Below are 21,100 nucleotides of genomic sequence, written 5' to 3' on the forward strand. Positions count from 1 at the left end.
GTTCTCGTGAATACCCGTCACAAGAACATAGCTTTGAAGTGCTTAAACAAGTGAAAAATAATTTGCTGGGACAAATACGTAAGTTTTTTTTTTTTTTAATGTGGATTTTTTATGGTACTGTCATACAGCCATTCACCGTTAAAGTTAAGTGTTTTTTTAATACCATTACTGAACTGCTGAAATGGATGCTAATATAGCTTGGAGTGCTAATGTCAAGTCCTGGTAATAAAAAAGACAGACTGCTGAATGAAATAATTTCAAGTAAAAAATAGAACAAAAGTGCTCTCTCTCTTGCTCTCCACTTTTATTGAATTGGGACTGACTGAGCCAATTGCTTTAGAAGTCTGTAAAACACAATTACTAGTGAGCGGACTGACCCCCCAGTGCCCCCTCAGTGACACAGCAGACTAAAAAGGCTGCAGAGTGAGAGCGGCTCCCCTCAGCTGGCCGTCAGACCCAAGAGGCTTGCTTTTGAAGGTCTGTTGTTCTCACTGCCCAAATCTGTCTCCTTTGACTGAAAAAAATCTTACTCCCCATCCATGTGCTGAAGTAACTTCATACATCACTTTCTAAGATGAACATGTCTATTCTGGCAATTAAGGATGATCTGTCTTTTGATATTTATGTGGGTGTTTACGTATCAACACACATATACATTATGTGGATGCATTTAGATGAGAATGTTAGCATCATTTTCGAATCGCTAGTGATAATTCAGATTGACATATGCAATAGCAAAATTGAGGCGCCACTTACGTACGTTCGGGTAGAAGCACTTGGCTCTTTTCTCCTGAGGTGAAGTCAAAATAATTAGAGCGAGCAAGAAAAAGAATTAAACTAGAAGTAGGTAACATTCTTCCCCCTAGTTAGTAAAAGAAGTCATAAACTCCATCAAGTACTAGAGTTAAGATCACTAACACTTCAGGCATAACAGCTTTTTACCAGGAATTTACAGCTCCTGTTTTTAATTCAAGCAGCTAGCATTAGGACATAAAATCTAGGTTTTTTTTTTTTTTAACATCTTTATTGGGGTATAATTGCTTTACAATGGTGTGTTAGTTTCTGCTTTATAACAAAGTGAATCAGTTATACATATACATATGTTCCCATATCTCTTCCCTCTTGCGTCTCCCTCCCTCTAGGTATTTTTTAAGTGTACTTTTATGTTAAATAACTGCAGAAAAATTGTCCTTTCCTGAAAAGCATTCTTTTCTCCTCCTCCTCAGCTTGCTTCTCTCTCACATGTGCACGCACACACACATCTTGGCACTGAAGAATTAAAAGTTAATAAATCCCTTTTTTATGACATTGTAATTTTTTGGCAAGTGTAAACTTTTATATTCTGCCACATTCATTTATTTGAAGCTTGTGGGAGTCTTACGGCAAAAACATTAAATTATTTCTGAGAAGGCTTTTTTAAAAAAGAAATGCCTTCTAGCCCAACCTTCACTATGAAGTTTCAACAGAGAAAGAAAAGTCTGTGTTCGTCTTAGCACAAGAACAACAACAACAAAAATGATCACTCACAGCAAGAGAAAGCTGGCAGAAGCCTCTCACCGTAAGAGAGAGCCCATCTTCCCAGGACTGATACAAGCATATACTAATATACGTGTGAAGTCTTATAACCTGCTTCCAGGTGAGAAATGGCCTGTGTTTTTTAAAAAGAAAAGACTATCTAGAAAAACAAATATTTCAAATGAATAATGATGAGAAAGAATCACACCGAGAGAAAGTCTATCAGAGGATCGGGTAGACGGTGGTGGACCCAAGGGAGACGGAAATCAGGAAGATGACCCTTTCAAAATGGTGCTATCATGAAAATTACCACCTGTGCATTCGGTATGTGCATTCTGCTCTAAATGCTATTTTTGCCTGAATTTTCGAGTTTGCACTGGCGAGGGCAGTAGCTTGTTCCCTTTGAGGGAAGATAAGGATAAAGGGTATTATAGAAGCATTACGTTTGTGCAGAGGCAGTTACGTAGCCACGAGAGATTGAATGTTACTCCCATCGATAGAAATTTGTAAAAATTTCTTTGTATCATGGAGAGAAAGTCCTTTGCCTGCCATTAAGCTTTGTTGTCTATTTTGTAGGCAGTTTGGTGGAAGTGACTGGTGTAGTTCTTGGACTGGAGGAGTGAAAGGTCAGCAGAGGCTTAAATGAGCTTGTCTTACATCCAGCTGGGCCAGCAGGAGGTCATTAGGAAGATCCGAGGCTCACTGTAGGCTTGACAGAGTCTCTCCCCATGATACAAGGAGACTGTTTTGCTCATTGCTCTTCTCCCAGGATATAAAAAGAAGCCCAGAGACAGGAATGACATCGAAGTTTATCTTACTACCAAAGTTTCAGTTGAGGAGGGCACAACTAGCAATTATTCAGAAGGGGGATTTATTTTGTTTGTTTGCCTTTGATGGAAAGTAATGGAGAGAAGTACAAAAGACCTACTGATCTCCTGGCTGTATTGTGGAACCAAACAGAGTAACAGGGAAGAAGAAAAAAAAAAAAAAAACTCTTCCTTTAAAAGTCAGAGGACCGGCACAACTTCACCTTTTAAAAGAATTCTGGAGAGCTGCAGTTTGAATGGCAAAAATATAGGGAAAAAAAGGCTGATGCCTTAACATGTTCTCTTCTTGTACTTGGAGAGGATTAACACGCTTTATTTGACAGCTAATTATATTAGGGCAAATATACTAATAGTCATCTTCAGTTGGTGCTAAGTGGCTCATTTCTTGGAGGTATTGCCTGGTGAAATCATGTGTATTTACTGAGAATCTCTCTTTAAAAAGTTCTCTAAGTTTCCAAACACAGAGAATGATGGAAAAAATGGATGTCGCTGCTGAGAAGGTGCTAACAGGAGGCAGGCAGCATGTTTTCGCATCTTCACCTCTGCTGTTAATGTATGCAGTGGCTCATCAGAGGTAGCTCATGTTAATTTATTCCTGCACACCTGTACAGGGCTGGAAGTCAGGTAATCAGACAAGCAAAAACTATACATCTCTGCTCTTTAGGTACAGCTACCCAGAGGCCTATAGAGGAACAAATTTAGTTCTGGAGACATCAGCAGGTTTTAATAAACCAAATGCAGATATCTTATTCCATACAAATCAAGGAGTTTACAGGTTTAAATCTGGACAGATTTAACTAGCCATCAAAGAGAAGGTTCACCCTTGTACCAATAGTTGCCTCATATTTATTTATAAATCACCCTGACCAAATATTATTTTGTTTTTGAATCTATTCATGGGGCTGAATCGCCTTTCCTACACCTTGAAGATCAACCATATATGCTGACCCTTCTGATAAAATTCAAGATAAACTGTGGCAATTAGTGGCCACTATTCTCAGAGGAAGAGAGGAACAAAGATGCAGACCATCTAGTTTCTGTGGACGACGTCTTCGTTATAGCTGCCAATGTAAAATCTATTTACGTCTGTTTTAGTGATCGGCATTAAATCGATTTTTATCATATTAGCAAATGATAAGGAATTTGGGGGAGGAGGACAGAAGGGTTTTTATTTTTCTGAATAAAAACCAAATGTAATTTATAAATGGGGTTGATCCATGGCCACTCGGCCCTCCTGGGGATCAAAAAACATGACAGAGGATGAGAAATGACCAAAGGAAGCCAGGCCCAGCCAATTCTATGACACTATCTTCAAGAAAATGTCCTGTATGAAGACTGTAGGTTCTAGGCCAGTTGGAATGTCTTCTTCCCAGGGAGTATTTTCATATGTTTACTTCAAAACCCAGGTCAGCTTTCCTGTTCCCTGAGAGAACAGCATCTTGGCAGAAAAATCAAGGGACGAACAAGAAAGAAGTAAGGGTGTTTAGAGACCGTCAGGTGTAACACTACACACTGTTATCAGTATGCACGTAAATACTTCAGCCATTGCCTTATAGTTCTATAGTTCTTTACAGGGAAAATAATTTACATTTTACTTCTAGAACCTGGAGTAAAAATTACCCTAACAACCACCTAGCGACCAGATGAACTGGAGTCTGGGTATATTAGCTTGCTCTTTGCCATTAGTGTGGAATGGTCCTCTTTGCTTTCTGATTTATTAAACTCACACTCATTCACAGCTGTATAGAAAAGGACACCTCTGACACTGCGCTTGGACTCCTCAGCCCTCACAAGCCTTGCTTGTGCCCCACTCTCTCTCTCTCTCTCTCTCTCTCTCTCGTCTCCCTTTTTGTGACTTTACACAAAGAATAATCTTGCTTTTCAAAAAGGCTTCAATCGGATCTTATAAAAACCTAGAAAGACCATAAGCGAAGACTTGGAAATCTCTGCTACCTAGCCGTCAAATCTAAAACACAGCATTTAACATCTTTCTACCTCCATCCTACTAACAGCCTATCTGAGACCAAACACGCAACTCCCTCGTGTATAACCATCTTGGAAGAAGCGCAAGATCTGTTTCTCTCTCCTGTAAGGTGTTCTAAGCCCAAAGACAAGAAGGCTGCTTTCGTAGACAGTAGGAAGAGGGTCATTCTGTTAATTTTATCACAGGCATCCCGGAAACCCGGTAGCCTTGCACACTTCAGCCCCCACTCGGAATGCCTTCTAATGCTTTATTTGCACAAGGAAGATGTTGTGGAGTGCAGGATGGATGAGTCGAGACTCTGGGGAGAGGAGAGAAATGGGTGAGACACGGCAGGATTAAAGGCAAAGGGGGATTTCTGTTTGGGAAGGTATGTTGGCTCAGAGAAAGGTAAGAAAACTTATCCTAGCTTCATAGTGAATTGAAGAGGACAAAAGCAGGGACACGAAATTCCTGGGGTTCTTGTGACTGACACAGTACAAGTGAAGAGAAAGAGGAAGATAATATGTCTGAGGGGTAGATTCAAGACGTGAGGCAAGAGGCTTTGTGAATAAGGAGATTAAATTACAGGTCGTTATTAGTTGATGAAATGACAATAAAGGGCTGAAACAGGAGTACAATTATAGTGCAACTGTGTTTCCTGAGATGCACGAGGAGGGTGGTACCCCAGTGGCATCACTGTTTTTGCTTATTCGGTGGTAGTTTCAGTCGCATCATATATTAACTCAAGTAATAGACTCAACAAGGATGAACACTCTTCTTAAAAAAAAAAAAAAAGTCAAAGTATCAAGAGTTTTTGTTATGTTTTTACCCTGAGGGCAAAAGATTTGCGGATTCTTGAAAAGCAAAATTTCACGTGAGAATCAAGACTTTCTTGTACAGTTTTTTTTCAATTTGCTTTTTATCATGTGTGACAAAACTCCAGAATTAAAAAGATTAGGCATGACGTGCTATTTTACCCATATGAAATGTAATCACCTGTCTTCTGAGGTTTGCAATCTCTTCTGTGACTGAACATACATGGGAGAATATCTGTATTATGCTTCTTACCTAGAATATCCTATATCCTAGTTATCCTAGGCACTGGTCTAAACTTCTGTATGGCTGGTCACTCATGAAATTCTCAATCCTTAAAATAAAATTAGAGATTGAAATATTCTTCTGCTATCACTCAATCACTAAATGTTTTTCCTCAGACAAACCACCCTCCCCACAGTACCTCCTTATACATTAGGACATAAAAACACAAGCGCTTGCGTTTTCTAGTGGCTTGACATAAATGAAAGCACCAAGCTTCGGGTGTTGTAGCCTTTGGTCCCAGAGCCATTTATTCCAGTGTCATGACTTGCAGTATTTTCAGCAAACCAACTAAAACTGTGATAGGAATTCATGCAAATAAGCTTAAATTTTGGCTTGTCTTCAAACACTCCATTTCCATAAATATTTTATGCAGGTTTTCATGAGTCTTTTATTTTTGTTAAAAAAAAAAATCCAATGCATTAACCTCATTATCACAAGTGCACTATTTCAAACATAAAAGAATGAATATTGCTCACAAACTTGGGGGTGGGGTGGGTATAGTATTATATTTTATTATTCAAAGTCTAGCTATCTTATCTGCCGTATTCTGGGGTTGTCGATGATAACCTGGAACTGAAAAGAACTTTGTGACCATAAAACGTTTTTACAGAACAAGGTAAATGGGGGAGGGGGGATTTTTAAGAAGAGAGATTTCTCTTCAAATCATGTTTTGAGTTGTACAAAGAAAGCCACTTAGTTTTTTCTCAGAGATTTTGCTTTTCATACATTGGGCCGCTTATAGTTTAGTACAAAGGAAAATATATTTTAACGTTCGTTTTTAAAAAGATTGAACTTTTAAAAAAAGCTGAGCATTCTAGTGACAGATCACTACTTTTCAGTGTACTTCTATTATATGTGACTTTGTCAGAGACCTCTGCCCAACTGATAAACACTAGAATTTGGGTGCTGGCTCTTTGGAAACTTCCTAATTCATTTTGTTTCTTCTAGATATATTGATTTTTACCAGGTAAAAACATTTTCTCCAAAAATATTTTTAAAAGGCACTGGAAAACCAAAAACCACATCCAATATGATGGGATGAACTAACTGCGTGACTCTCGTTGAGCTAGTGTATCATGTAAATGATCTGTTCATAGGCTTATCTCCGCAAGGGTAGGACAACTGTGTTACCCCACCACTGACCACCTTGACACATTCCATTTCTATCACATTTTCTTTAAGATGATTGAAAAAGACCACTGTAGGTTTAGGACCAGCTGCTTCTGTTTAAGCCCAACTGTTTCAGAGCTGCAGCTACATAGCTAAGGTGTGATGTCATCTGAAGGCTGGACATAATATATTCTAACTGATCCTCAAAGTATATGCATGCCTCCCCTTCTGTGCATAATTCCCACGACAGATTATATTTTAGAGATGTGCTCCAAGACATTGTTAAAAAGCTAAAGTAACCCCCATCACCATACCACTTCCCCGTATCAACAATTACTTTGGTCCCGTTTTCTTCTGATATTTGTATGACTCTTAAAGAATTCAAGGACATACTAAATACTCATGTAAGAACGATAACATTTCTGGTTATACCTACGGAGATGCAGGCTGTCTCGATGTCCTGGACCTATGGTTCTTTCCATCCGTAAATTTCTGTTTCTATATTGGATAAATATGTGTGTATGAAGATAATATATTGATTTAATTAAAAAGCCACATGGCAAAGCAGAAATATATATAACAGAAGCTGCGGCTTCTAAGTGAAGGTTCACGGGGAAGCAGGGAACTGTGTACATAGTTAACTTATTCACACCTAGATGCATGGAAACACATACACACATACACAGAGCACAGAGAAAAATGGCGTGCATTACTGGGTAAGATGGCACATGACTCTGCATGCGTAATCACAACAAGCACCAACTGCAACAATCCTTCACGAGCACGGCAGCTTGGGGGTCACGTGATCACTGTGGACAATCTTTACAGTGCATCAAAAAACATCTAAGCTGGATTTTTTTTAATGTTTCAAGTCCACCATGACCAGCACCCTCCACCCCCAGCAGGAGCAGCCAATGGAGATTTACTGACCTGTCTCTGCTCCGGCGAGAGGGGAAGGCGGCATTGCAGCCAGCCACCGTGCAGACGTGCATCTCTTTCAAGTGAACGTTCCTGTAGTGGAGCTTCACGCTGTAGGAGCTCTTGAAACTCTTCTTGCACACATAACAGATTTTGGGGTCTGGGCTAGAACACAGATCACCTTCCGGGGAGAACTTTTGAGGGCTGCCGTAATTCAGAGATGATGTAAAACTCTCGTGCAGGGCTGCCATGCTGGCACCCCCGCCGTTGTACAGTCCGTACTGGCTCATGTAAAACATGTCGTAAGTGGGATCTGTAAACTCTTCCTTCACCTTGATGACGTCCTGGTGAGAGGGCTCACTGTGGTTCTCGTCCGGCCTCTCACTGTTCACCAGGACTTTCTCGCTCACCTCGCCGTGCATGTGCTCATCCCCTTCCATGGATTCCTCACCCAGTTTGGGCTCCGAAGACTCAGACTCGTTCTCGTAGTCCCGCTCAGGTTCTTGGTCCTCGGAAGTCATGCTGTCGGCCCTTCGTATTTCAGTCCTTGAAATGCACCGGGTCCTGCTATGCTTAGAAAAGTCCTTCACAGACATGCCTGGACTCATTTCCTCCTGCGAGTGGCAGTGATTGTCATGGCTCCCGTCGTTGACCACAGCTCCGCCATCATTGGGGTCGTCGTCTTCATCGTCAAACTCATCGGCAGTATCAATAATTTCCTTCTCGATCTTCACAGGCATGCTGGACTTCCTGGGCTTCTTCTTGGGCGCCAGGTCGGCACTGGGCTCATGAGTGGCCATCATCACTACTGGCGCTGCTGGCTCAGAGGGTAATGGGGGGAGCTGCTCTACGGTACCACTGGTTGGAATGATGGGACTGGTCGGGAGGGAGGTTGGAGGACTCACCATTTCCCCCGGAGTGAGTAAACTTCTATAAAACGGAGGAACTGGTTGGACAGTCTTTAGCCCAGAAAACACCAGCTGGCTAGGGAGAGGATTCTGTAAGACGGGGTCTAGTGGGGGAGTGGTAAAACCCATTGGGGGCCGGCCAGGGCTTGTGAGTGTGAGATTTGATTTTGTACTTGCTATGACGGGGGTGGCAGCCCCTGATGTGGCCCGAATTAAATCTTTGTCTCGGTTATTCCTTAGCATAGGCATGTGAAGGCGAGGGTTAGGGTTCGCACTGTGACGGTTACGGCTTCGGAGGGAGCTAAAGACCATGTTGCAACCTTCGATGGTGCACCGATGTTTGATCTTCAGGTGAACAGCGTTATAATGGATTTTGAGAGTACCTTTGTCATAGAACGTCTTCCCACACGCGTTACAGAACACTCTTCCTTTCCTAGACGCTGACCCCATCCTTCTCATCCGGTGGATCCGGAATGAGCTTTTTGGGTGTTCGGTTTTGGACAGATCACTGACCGGGGCGGAATTCTGAATGGGGGACACGCAGGCTGGCTCAGTTTTGGGCTCCACATTAGTAATGCTGGTCAGGGCGTTTCTATTGGGCGTCTGGTCGTTCTTGTAGGGTGTGGGAGACACTTCAGATTCACTGCTCTCGTTATATTCATTCTGGGTTGAAAGGCTGGGTTCCCGCAGCCTCAGTCCTGGTTGCTCTAACAGCAACCCATTCGGAGGCAATCCTAGCAGCGGGGCTGAGACCGGGTTTATGTACTGGAATGGCAGCAGGAAGGCGAGGCTGTTGGGGATGTTTTCAAAGTGATGAATGCTGGAAGGGTTGCTGTTCTCTAGATGGGCAAGGAGGCTGGGACTCCTGGTGCGATTATTACTCTCAATGAAAGTTCTGATGTCTGAGTCTGTCTTTGAAGACGGTACAGCTACGGCCTGCCCCTCTTTCTCCTGAATGGCCATCAGCTCCACAATGGATTTGGTTTCTCCGAACCGCAGAAACTGCTGAAGGGTGATGATTTCCTCTTCTCGAGACATGATGGCCCAGCGGTCCAGCACCTTGCCGGCAGCATCCTGGAGGCCACATCAAAGAAATGACAAAGACAAACACAAAAACTTATTGACTGTGCATGACTATTCAGTGCAACCGAAGGTGCTCTGTCTGCTCATGGAACATCGAGAGCAGAAAACAACATGCAAGCACGGTTAATACAAGTCGATCCACAAAGCATACTTTTCTGCCATGCCAATGTAGTCATTAGAGTCACAATTAGAGAAACAGATTGAGTTGAATAACGTCAAAGCAAACAAAACGTAGACCACTGGGGCTCTGTGATCTAAAATGCCTACACTACTGCTACTTGAACAACAATGGCCTATAGACTATGCAAGTATTTAGCATATATTAGTACAAGATGTGAACTCTTGCTGTGCAACCCAGTGTATGCCCCCCCAAAAAAAAAAAAAAGGTACCTTAATCCTTATCAAACAGTGACACCATAGGAAGGAATTGAGTACATTTTTCACATTTTATTTCTCGAGCACAGCACTGGATTCAATGATGTAAATTCCTTTAAATAGGAGCTATTATGTGAATTTCTGAATCAAAAGGATGAACGAAGTAGCATTACCCCCCATACCCCCATTGCTATGCTGTATTTCCCCCCCTTTTTAATGGCTATATTTTCGTGTCATTTACCAGTAGCCTATTTCATAAGGTAGAGTAGGAAAAACAGTAATTGCACTTTTCTGAAAATTGATTGTAATCCTATGATTCAAAGTTTGAGTTAGACTTAGCGTATTTGACTTTTTATGATCTTGTTATAAATGACAGCTATACATATCTAGAAAGTAAACATGTGATGGATTTAGATCGAATAAATGTGTAAAAATGTTGTCTCTCAACATTCTCCTCTGATAGCAGAGGGGAGTCCACAGAGAATACACATCAGTAATCACCAGACTATGTGTTGTTAAATATACATTAAAAAGCATTTCACACTTTCATTTTTGCTAGTAACTATGAGATACGCCTGGAGGTCGGGCTTAAAAATCCTGCAGTATAATGTCAGGCAATCCATTTCAGTATGGATTGAGAAAAATCTATTCAAACACTTAAATAATGACTCCGTCATCTTCTAGGGCACAGCTTCTTCCCACCAGTACACGATACTCGGCAACCCTCTGTGAACAGCACTTGCTCCAACCCTTGACTGTCACTTTACAGAAGCATAAAATCATCTTAAACAACAAGACAAGAGCCTTATTAATTACAAAGAGGAAAATCATAACATTATAATGGAGAAACCTAGCAGACGTCACCCTAACCAAGTTGGCCAAGAAACATTACCCGGTGATAAGGAACATCACGGACCTTGTGTGAGATAGATACGTATGTGTATATATTTATACTGAGAAGGGCACACTGCTGCTTCCGTGGCATGCTTGCCCCAAAATTTATACCTCAATCTAATTATGAGAAAACATCAGATAAACCAAAAACTAAAAGGCATCCTGCAAAACAGTCGCAAGTATCCGTCAACGTGTAAATGTCGGGAAAGATTTTTAAAAACTCAAAGACCTAAGATTGGTTATGGATTGGAGGAGACTAAGAAGACAGGACAAACAAATGCGAGATTCTAGGGATCCTAGACCAGAAAAAGAACACTAGTGGGAAAACTGGTAAATTTGCAATAAAGTCTCTAGATTAGTTAACAGCATGGTGTCAATCCTAATTTCTTGGTTTCAACAACCGTACTATGCTCATGTAAGATGTTACGTTAGGGAAACAGGATAAAGGGAACCGTACTATTTTTGCAATGGAGAATTCTCTCTTGTAGACCGTTCTACTCAGCCTTGCAACATGAAATTCTCTCTGGACCACAATCGTATGGTCTGAATCATGACACCTAAAATTTGATAAAAAGGCAATACTTGTCATTTATTTAAATTACTTAAAAAAGAAGCTCTAATAGTTACATGGTATTCCGTATAAGGCTCATTGCTAGCATTCTATCATTTTGTATGTGTGTGGGTGTCCAGTCCTACATAAAGTCAAATACAGATGTCCCTCCCTCATCTTGCAGGAGAAATTAGCCTTCAGATCAAACACTCTCAGACAGCTGTCTGTTCACATTAGTCGTACAAATGATGTGTATACACGGTGACCCTGGATGATCCTGGAGTCGGGCAGTAGCCATTTTTTAAAAAGTTATCGCTCACAGCAATGGGTCTCCCTTCCATTCTTTTTTTGGGGCAGGGAAGTAAAGGAGAGTGTTGGTGTTGTAAATAAGCAGAGAAATACATTGTGATTTTGCAGAGATTATCTCATTTGAGCGTTGTAATAGCTTCCAGAGCTCAGCATATGTGTAACAGATGAGACACCGGAGGTGAGATGGCTTAAGGTTGCGAAGATGCTAACTGGGGCCCAGGACTTGAACCCAGAAATTCTGACTCCAAGTTTGCTGAGGTAAGTGACTGTCATCCATGAGGCCATTTTGCAGGTGGGCACACTGAGTCTGTGATGACAAGGAGCAGGGCCTCTCCTGAACAAGGCTGGTCTCCAGAGCGCTGTAATGTCCTCTTCTACACTATTTTTCTTTTACCATCAAATCCATTTTCTTGATTGTCCTTTTATGGAGGCTTTCACTATGGAAACCCAATCTGAGCAAGGTACAGCCATTTCTTCCTCAGGTTCTTCCCAGGTAGGCTGCACCGAAATCTGCATATCGATAATGTACTTACAGAGCTGGCAGCCTCCGGTATTAAAACAGGCCTTAGAAACCATAGCAACTGATTAAACCCACCTGAGGCATCTCCTTTCAATCACCCTCCTGTCTTCCCTCCCCTAACGGTACACAGCAGTCCCATATGGTTTCTCTTTTCTCCTGGCCTGCCACAAGGCCTGCTATTTCTAAATCTACTGCCTTTCAGACTCTTTTTTAGGCCTGAGTGGCTGTCTCCACTAAAAAGGAGACTGTTATGTTAAAGCACTTAATTCTGGTGGAAGAGGTCCAGGCTACTTCGCTGGTAGCCTGAATGATAAAAGAGAAGCTTCATTTATCGTGGTAACAGAAGCATCCATTTATATTTACACAGAAGGACAACACAGTCTCTTTGTAAACAAATGTGCTTGGGGACGGGACAAATATCTACACTGCATGCTCCCAACTGGAGTCCTCCTGACAGGGTAACCTCTGGATCCAGGCAATGTGAGATGCCACCAAAGTTCTTTCCAAAGAAGCCATCATTCACCAAGATGCTCTAAGACCATCACGTTCACAAATAGAGAAACTGCAGCAAGAAACAAAGTTGACTTTCTCATGCAACAGAATGGGTCTAAAAGCTCAACGCTAGAAATGAACATCACTTTTAGCATATCCTCGGATTAAACTGGTTGAAGGGAGTTAGAAATCATCAAAGGGAAAAAAGAGAGGCCAAGGTTCTTTTTTTCCTGAAGATCTTTGTGACAGAAATAAGCACGATGTGGTGCAGTGATTCTCAAACAGTGGCTCAAGACTCCTCTGTTAAGACAAGACTTTCCATGAGTGGTCCACATGCTATTCAAAAAGGGCTAGTCTGAGGGCTAGTGTTTTCCTAAAACCAGTCTGCAGGTAATTGAGAGCAACCATTTGGAAACCTTCGGGACAATGGGACACTGCTGTAACAACTGAAGGCATGATCACTTCTTTTCAAAGTAATTTTATTTTATTTTATTGAACTTAAGTGTTGGCTTAAGAGTGATTGGGGGGGAAACTGGTCCTTCCTCACAGATAGCTTGAGAAGTAGAGATCTATAATCTAGGCCCCCTTATCATGTCAAATACACTTTACCAGAGTAATTAAGAGCCATAAAAAGAATTAGGTATTATCACAGAATAAATATTAATAAAACAGAAATTCAGTCTGTTAGGCCACTAGGAACATCCTGACTACTGACCAACTCACACTGGGATGCTGGTCTCGTGCATGAATGATAATCACATCAGAGTGCGTAACTAGATTCTTGTCCTTCCCATTCGATTCTGTAGTTGGTGAGTCAGTTACTTTAGGCTTCCCCATTTGTAACCAGCGTTCAGTGACCTTGAACCTCTGCATTGGGGGTTATTATTTATGAAACGAGGATAATAAGATTTACCCTGTTAAGTGAAATGCAAGGTATTAGGATAAGTATTGATTTCCTATGACACTAACTGGCTATCCTAGTAATTAAAAGATGAGTAACACCAAATAATCGAGACTTAGAAACCAGTTTTACTGGGTTCAGAAAAAGTATACAACACTTAAAATATTTACATCTAAGCATTTTAAATGAAAAGACTTCCTTTTATTATTCACTGGACTGGTGATCATATCACTCAGTAGAAATCTGGCACCCAGTTCTGCATGGCTCCAGAGTGATTTTCTAAAATCTTTCTTGCAGTAGGATCAACGATCACGGTTTCAGTGGTTTCATTTGAGCCCTTTCTTCACATCAAAGCACCTTATAGGATGCATAGTTTTAAAACCAAAGTCAAATAAGACTGTTTGGTTTTTCTTATTTGAGGGAAAGGGAGAGTAGAAAAGGAAAGATGTAAAGAGACTGAAGAGAGACCAGATAAGAGGCTTTGGGATCATTAGACTGTCAGGTGACCTCAAGCCCAGAGAATCCCCAGCCCAAGAAGGAACCCATCTGTGTTCACAGCAGGCCACTGGCATGCCAGAGCACGGAGGGAAACACTGCCTTTCTTTCCATGCGTGGAAATGAGAGAGGAACACTGAACGTAGCAGAGATCTAGGGCTTCTTTGCTCTAGCAATATTCTAATTATTAAGAAATCAGCCAATAGTTTAAGTCTCAAAGACAGGTGCAGAATAGTTTAATTTTCTACTCTATTTAACGAACTTCTGGTCAGTCAAATTTAAGGCACAATTTAAAGAAAAAATCCAAAAACGATTCGCTAAAAACTAAAAACATTTCCCCTTTGATCTAATTTTAAAGCTTTTAATGAAATGTGGACCACCTAAAACAAAATCAGAGGTTTATGAGATGTAGTTTTTGATTTCATGTCTACATTTGCAGTGTACTATCTTAAGGAATTATTCCACCCTAACCATACTGGCAACTTATTTTCATGACCAGTTTCCCATTGGAATTTTCTATCCTTTCTCCTTCAGGATGAATTCAGATATCAAGGCAAGAGACATGTGGTTGAGTAGAAGGTAGAGAAATGACCAAATTTCAAGCCTATCCAGCTTGGCACTCGTATCAGGTAAAACTGAGCTGTAATTGCTGAGTTAAAAACTGATGAAACCATGCTATGCAAAACTTGAAACACAAATGTTGCCAGGCTTTCTAGACGTTTAAGTCTTAAGGGTCAACGAATCGTGGGAGATCTACACAAAGGAATACTAACTACTGGGCAATAACGAGGAATAAACTATTGATAGAAGGCATAACCTTAAGAATGAAAGAAGTCAGATCTAAAAGGCTACAGACACTACCAAGCCAGTCAGAGGAATCATTTTGGAAAAGTAGGACTATAAGAACAGAAAGGAGATAAGTAGTTGCCAGGGGCTGAGGGTGGCAGAAAGGGATTGACTGCAGAAGAACAGAAAGGAACTTTGGGGAGTGACGGTAACGTTCTACATCATGACTGTGCTGACGCATAGATGACTGTATCGATTGTACATGTAAAATTGGTAGATTTTTTTGCATGGAAAGTATACCTCAATGAAGTTGACTGAAAACATTAAACCATGAAAAGTGCATGAAATCTCACGACTCAACGTTCACAACTTTCCCTATTTATACATGTATAGAGAGCATCTTCTTTCCTGCATTCTGTTGTGACCAGAAAAACAAAGACACATGCCTTCCCCCCATTCTCTCCTATCCGTAGGGGGTACACAACAGTCCACTAACGTGAGGAGTAAACATGAGAATTTCTATTTAGTTTTTAACCTAGAAAGACAATTTTTTGCTAATGTTACTAATTTAGAAACAGCTTTACATGTATTGGGGCGCAAGCTCAGGCATTTTTACGAAAGGGGTGCGTAGTCATAAAAATCAGAGGTTGCTTCTCTACGGAGCTAATATTGACATGTGGCAGGCAGGTATCATGCACACACGTCTTGTCAAACACTTTGGAAGAAGCTGATGAAGGGCAGTCAGTCAGTTAATTCACCATAGCTCACCTTCACCTGTGCCTTTGTGCTGGCCTCTTGGTTGGGTGGATATGTGTCAAGGAAGTGACCCAGAAATTAGGAAATATAACGTTTAACTGCTGGGTCACTTCAGGAGCAAGTGATGGGCTCAGACTGTTATCTCAGACGTCATGAACAGGGGCACTCCCTCAGCTTCCTACGGGGGGCTGTAAATGGAGAGCTCACGGATACCACCTGAGAGTTGGATAGGGTTGGCTACGATGACCGAAAGCACTACCTACAGTTTTAAAGAAAAAAGCTTATAGAGGTCATAAAACTTTCAGTCCTCGTCTCTCCCGTTCCCCCACTAGTGACCTGTTTTGGAACTCACGTGGGTCCATATGTAACAAGCAGCTATTTCAATTTTAAATTGTCTTTCTAAAGTCAAGTTACTTTTAAACCTCTTCTCTTCAGCCAAACAGTTTAACTGGTCTGGGTGCTCTCCACGCACATCAGAGCTATTTTTTCCCATTTTTTGTTAGATCATATTTATTTCTCTAATTTATATGACTTGGCAATCTGAAGTGTGTATGGGTCAAAGTTTGTGTGCCTGTGTGTATGTGTGTGTGTAAGCAGGCGAGAAGGAGAGATGAATAAAAATGGTAAAACAAAAAAATTCTTATTGAAGATAACAGATTCTGGGAAGCACTTAGGGAAATTTTTAAAGCAATATTGTGATAATTTCTGAGAAACACTTGAAATTATGTGGGAAAACAACTTGGCATGCTTATTTGTTTTAGCAAATTTACATTTAAACACATATTTCCGGGAGGGCACTGACTGAGAAAGATACACCACTAGCGTATACAATATACACTGGAGCAGTTTGCTTGTGTAAGTAAACAAAATTACACTCTTCTTTATTCACACAGTTCTTTTATGTGATGGTGCTTTCCCAGTGTTTCAGGCTAATGTTTCCAGGCCAGCTGAAACAACTATAATATCTGTAGGCAGAGTGAAGCATACTCATTTATACCATGATTGCACCAAATGGTTCAAATTAGACTTGATAAAAAAAAATCAACATTTGTTTTGGGTAATGAAAACCCTACTCAATTTCCATGATTTGGAAATTTGTGTTTTGCAGAATTTCTGAAGAGCATCACTTTACCTTCAAAATACAATGTTGACCAGTCCATTCCGGCTTCCTCTGCCAATCCTCTTGCTTTCTCTAGGACAGAGGTGTCCCATGAGAAAGAATCAACGGAGTGTGGCACAGACAGAAAGGAAAACTTCCAAAGAAAAATCAAGACTGGACTTTGTTAACATGTATGCACATTTATCCCTTTTGGAAAACAAGTATGCTTCCCTCATGAATCCAAGCCCATCCTTGTCATGAAATGAGTGTGTGGACATCAGAGCTACGTATATATTGGCTGGCTGTGATTACAAAAGCTGGTGCTAAATTCAGTACGCCCAGATTATAAAGAACCTGCTTGAAATACCTTTCCAATTCCTCTTTTTTTTCCCCCAAGGAGAAAGGAACGCTATAGGAATATCCACCACTGGTTAAAATGACAGAGCTCGCAGAAACTTCTTCTTTGCATTAAAGAAGTTTCTGTCGAGATGAGAATCTTACTAGTCCTTGCTAACACTGAGGTGTCCTCTCTATAAATACTGTTTGCACATAGGGATCAACTAAAAGTTACTTATCACGTACATGTACGTGTACACAAACATGCACCTGCACAAAAAGACGACCGTCCGGGGGTCACTGCACGAAACATTATAAATCAGTCTTATTATAAGATTAAAAATGCTCCACAGTGAAGAACAGTAGTATACTAAGGTAAGGCATATCAAATTACTTGCAAAAAAAAAGTGCGAAGTTAAGGAATGCTTCTTGGATGACACTGGAAGTTTGAAGGGAATGGCCCTTGACTGCAGTTGGGAGCGGAAGGAAAAAGCAACATGGTAATTTTATGTGATTTTGAGGTATGGCTTTGATAGATTTTTCAGTATATAAATTTCTATCATTTCTTTTTTTGATCCATATTTGAATCTATTTTTTTAGTGAAGATATATTTTAGAGGAAGAAAATTATTGATAAGTTGAACAATACAACCTCCCCAGATGATCACCTCTAACCAAGATAACATCAAAATGCCAGGGCACTAGTTTTAAATAGTTCTTGTGATTTTTAAAACATATTGTTTGACTTTTGATAAAAAATTCACTTTGTTATAGAATGTTCTTGACTATGGACCAGATAAGAATATATATAATTAATTCAGAGAGGACTATCACTTCTCCCCTCAGTAATGGTCTGTACAGCATTTTTATTTTAAAAACTGTGATTATGATAGATCACGCCGGGGTTACAACACATTTAATCATAGAAACTCCAGCTAAGCTCTAGTAAAGGCCTGTCAGGATTTCTTCTCTGTACCCAGGAATTTTAGCTTGTCTAGCTTAAAACCCGCTCTATGTATTTCCTGTATGGGTATTCGTTTGCAAATAAATAAAGCAGTTCCCTTGCTTTGCCATCTAAAAGATTTTCAGAGGAGTAAATTACTTTCTTCAATGCATTTCAACAATTGCATTTCAAAGATTCCAAGGTATTTTTCAAATGACCTAGCTCCATTGTAAATCAAACCTGAGAAACTTTTAAAGACACCATACATTTTAATATTTAATAACAGGGACTTCCCTGGTGGTGCAGTGGGTGAGACTCCGAGCTCCCAATGCAGGGGGCCGGGGTTCGATCCCTAGTCGGGGAACTAGATCTGCACGCCGCAACTAAGAGTGCACACGCTGCAACGAAAGATCCCACGTGTCGCAACTAAGACCAGGTGCAGCCATAAATTATTTAGTTATTTTAAAAATTTGATAACACTATCTTAGGAATCATGTAAGTTTCAAAACAGAAAATCTTAAATCCAGCTGATCTTCATTCCTAGCATATCCACCTCTTAATATAAAATTACCTGTGAGCCTCTAAGCACAGGATAGCTAACCCTATCCTAATGGGCTAAAACAGAATTTGTATCTTCAAGTTCCAAATTTTGATTATGCTTAATATAACTTACTCATAGTCAACCTTAGAGGAAAATAAAGAACATAAGTGAATGACACCTGAATTCTAGTCTTCCTTTGTCAATGACCAGCTGTATGACTGGTTTCGGTTTTCTCACGGTATAGATGAGAGAAACTAAACTTTACTAAACTTTCTAAGCCTCCCTAAACCCAAATTCCCTTATTTGACTATTTATTCCTAGAATCTGGACATACAAGACATTTCAGTTAAAATGTTTCAAACCCTAAACTAAAATTTTCCCTTTTAACCCACTTGTGTACGTACAACTTATTTTCAGAATACTTGTGTGTATGACTGAAAATATGCCCTCATCCGATTATTGTATTGTTCTATTAATATACTCTGGATGCTCCCTTTGATGCTTCTTATCGGCGATGTGATCAGAGGTACTAATTCTTCTGGATTAATGTTTACTCCTGGTCAATTTAATGATCAGTTCAAGTGAAAACTTCACTTGAAAACTGGGGAAACTGCTCAAGAAGTTCCTTCGAGGCCTTGGGAAGCGCCCCCCTCCCCCAAATCATCCCATCAATAGGGTTTGTGAAAAGTCTGTAAAACTTGAGGCTCCACCATTCCAAAATAAATGTTATACCTCCATAAAGCTATATAAGTAAACATCTGTAGATTTCCAGCGATCTCTGCAGTTCCAAGAAACAGCAGTATTTGTATATAAGACCCACCCCCTCAATTAAACCTTTTAAATACACACAGGTTATTTTGGAGATGATCACCACTGAGATGCTAGGGGGTAAATCATTCTATGGTTCAGGACAACAAAGGAACAGTTTGAAATCCTCACAGAAAACACTAGAAACGGGAGGAAGGAGAAGGATGGGCCCTGCAAGTGGTCTTGTTTTCTTCTCCCCTCAGACATACAGATAAAACCTGAGTCCTTGGACAGCTATAAATCTGCTTACTTTGCAATAAACAACCAGAGCTCACCAGAGCTCACCAGAGCCCTTGCTAGCATTTTTGCTTTGAGCTCTACATCTTCTAGTTTACCTTTCTTCCCACAACTGACGTTCTGCCACTGAGTTTGCAGAAAGCTTCTGTCTATCTAGGCGTCTGTGCTGGGGCTTTACGTATCGAAACACGAGCTGCCAGAGACCCTGGCATTTCCTGATGGGCTTTCCTATAATGTCTGATAAACAGCAAAAACGGGTGCAATTTTTTTTTTTTTTTTTTTTTTCCACGACGAAGGTGATTTTCAACATTAGGTAAGGGCCACAACCTTGGAATGGATTCAAGGCCACAACCTTCAGTCTCGGTCTGAAGTCTGTCTGTGCAACCGAGATCCTCAATCCTGGTACGTCATCCCAGCTTCCAAAGCTTGAACGGCCGATTCTGGCTCACGTATTATACTTTGAATCACCCCACAACTGAAACTGACTGAACCACCCTGAGGAACTTTAACGTATTCATTAGGATGTGAGGGAGCAGGGGCAGAAAGGAACTGAACACTCACTGAGCAGCATCCGATAAAACACACACAGGACGGGGTGTGTGATTGAACAGAGAGAGAGAGATTGAGATTTAACCTTGTTCTTCTCTGGGTATAAGAATGGCAGTAGAACACAAAGATTAATTTCGTGCTTTAGCATTCATCAGGGAACAACACATTATTACTTGTAACACATACACAAGGCTGTTGATGGATATCCTTTCCTTTGATGGCTCCGATTAAATGTGTTCCTATAAGAGGCACCCTCACACGTGTGTGTGTAATTATAAATCTACGTACGCGTCATCAGTTTGAGTTTCTATGTATTTCTAAGCAGCTATCGGTGTAGCTATTATACGTTTTATTTGGTCGCGAAATAGAGGTGATTTGGGGGTTGGTGGCTGACTGAAGACACAGAGATCAAAAACGGAAAAAGCAGAGTAAATAATCAACATATGTTACTATAACGCCAAACTCAGAAATCCAAAATAGAGGGGGAAGCGTGCATTACGGAGCACAAGGTAATAACCGCGCCTGTACGCCTTAATACCCTCTTGTCCCAGCAGTCCTGACTTTCGAAGCAGCCCACTTCTTGACATTAACGGTAGTCATTTGGAGAGCAGCAAACGTGCCATTAGAAGCACTTTTACAAGTGTATATTCATCCACCAATTAGCTTAATGTGGACGCTTTCTGCATATTTTCTATCCAGGCTTGCACAAATCTTATTAATATTTCCCCCTAGCGCTTTGACAGATTACCTTGTCATTACGCATCCTGGAGCCTTTTAAACAATATGGGTAAACTACTGTTTGTGAGGTTAATGACAATTATCCCCTAATTACTGCATAAGTCACTCAGTCCACTTTATCTCATAGGCAGGGTTCTGCTCTGTGTATCTGCCATTGTGTCACCGTAAATGAATCTTGTATTGCTATGTTTATCTGCCATTGCCTTGTAAATTATACTGACAGAAGAATGAACAAATTACTGCATGTCATCACTTAAATACTGCTTCTGAAATTAAAAAAAAAAAAAAGGCAGCTTTGGCACAGTGCTTGAACTGTGATTTTAGCAGATCACACAATTAGTAAAAACGTAT

The 21,100-nt window shown here is 40.7% G+C and overlaps 1 protein-coding gene across 20 annotated transcripts in view; it reads right to left on the reverse strand.

Annotated features, from left to right (window-relative positions):
• The window catches only part of BNC2 (basonuclin zinc finger protein 2), a 427,080-nt gene that overhangs the window by 18,266 nt on the left and 387,714 nt on the right, over window positions 1–21,100 (reverse strand). For 15 of the 20 annotated variants that reach the window (XM_067744442.1, XM_067744440.1, XM_067744450.1 and 12 more), the window contains 2 exons: window positions 7,444–9,413; window positions 6,946–7,011 (listed from right to left, as the gene is read on the reverse strand). In XM_067744442.1, the coding sequence (XP_067600543.1) occupies window positions 6,946–7,011; window positions 7,444–9,413 (2,036 nt within the window). The remainder of the gene's footprint in view (window positions 1–6,945; window positions 7,012–7,443; window positions 9,414–21,100) is intronic. The other 5 variants (XM_067744448.1, XM_067744441.1, XM_067744461.1 and 2 more) reach the window with 1 other exon arrangement.

Source organism: Pseudorca crassidens, chromosome 7 (genome assembly GCF_039906515.1).
Source record: "Pseudorca crassidens isolate mPseCra1 chromosome 7, mPseCra1.hap1, whole genome shotgun sequence".
In the NCBI taxonomy this organism is placed as follows: Eukaryota; Metazoa; Chordata; class Mammalia; order Artiodactyla; family Delphinidae; genus Pseudorca; species Pseudorca crassidens.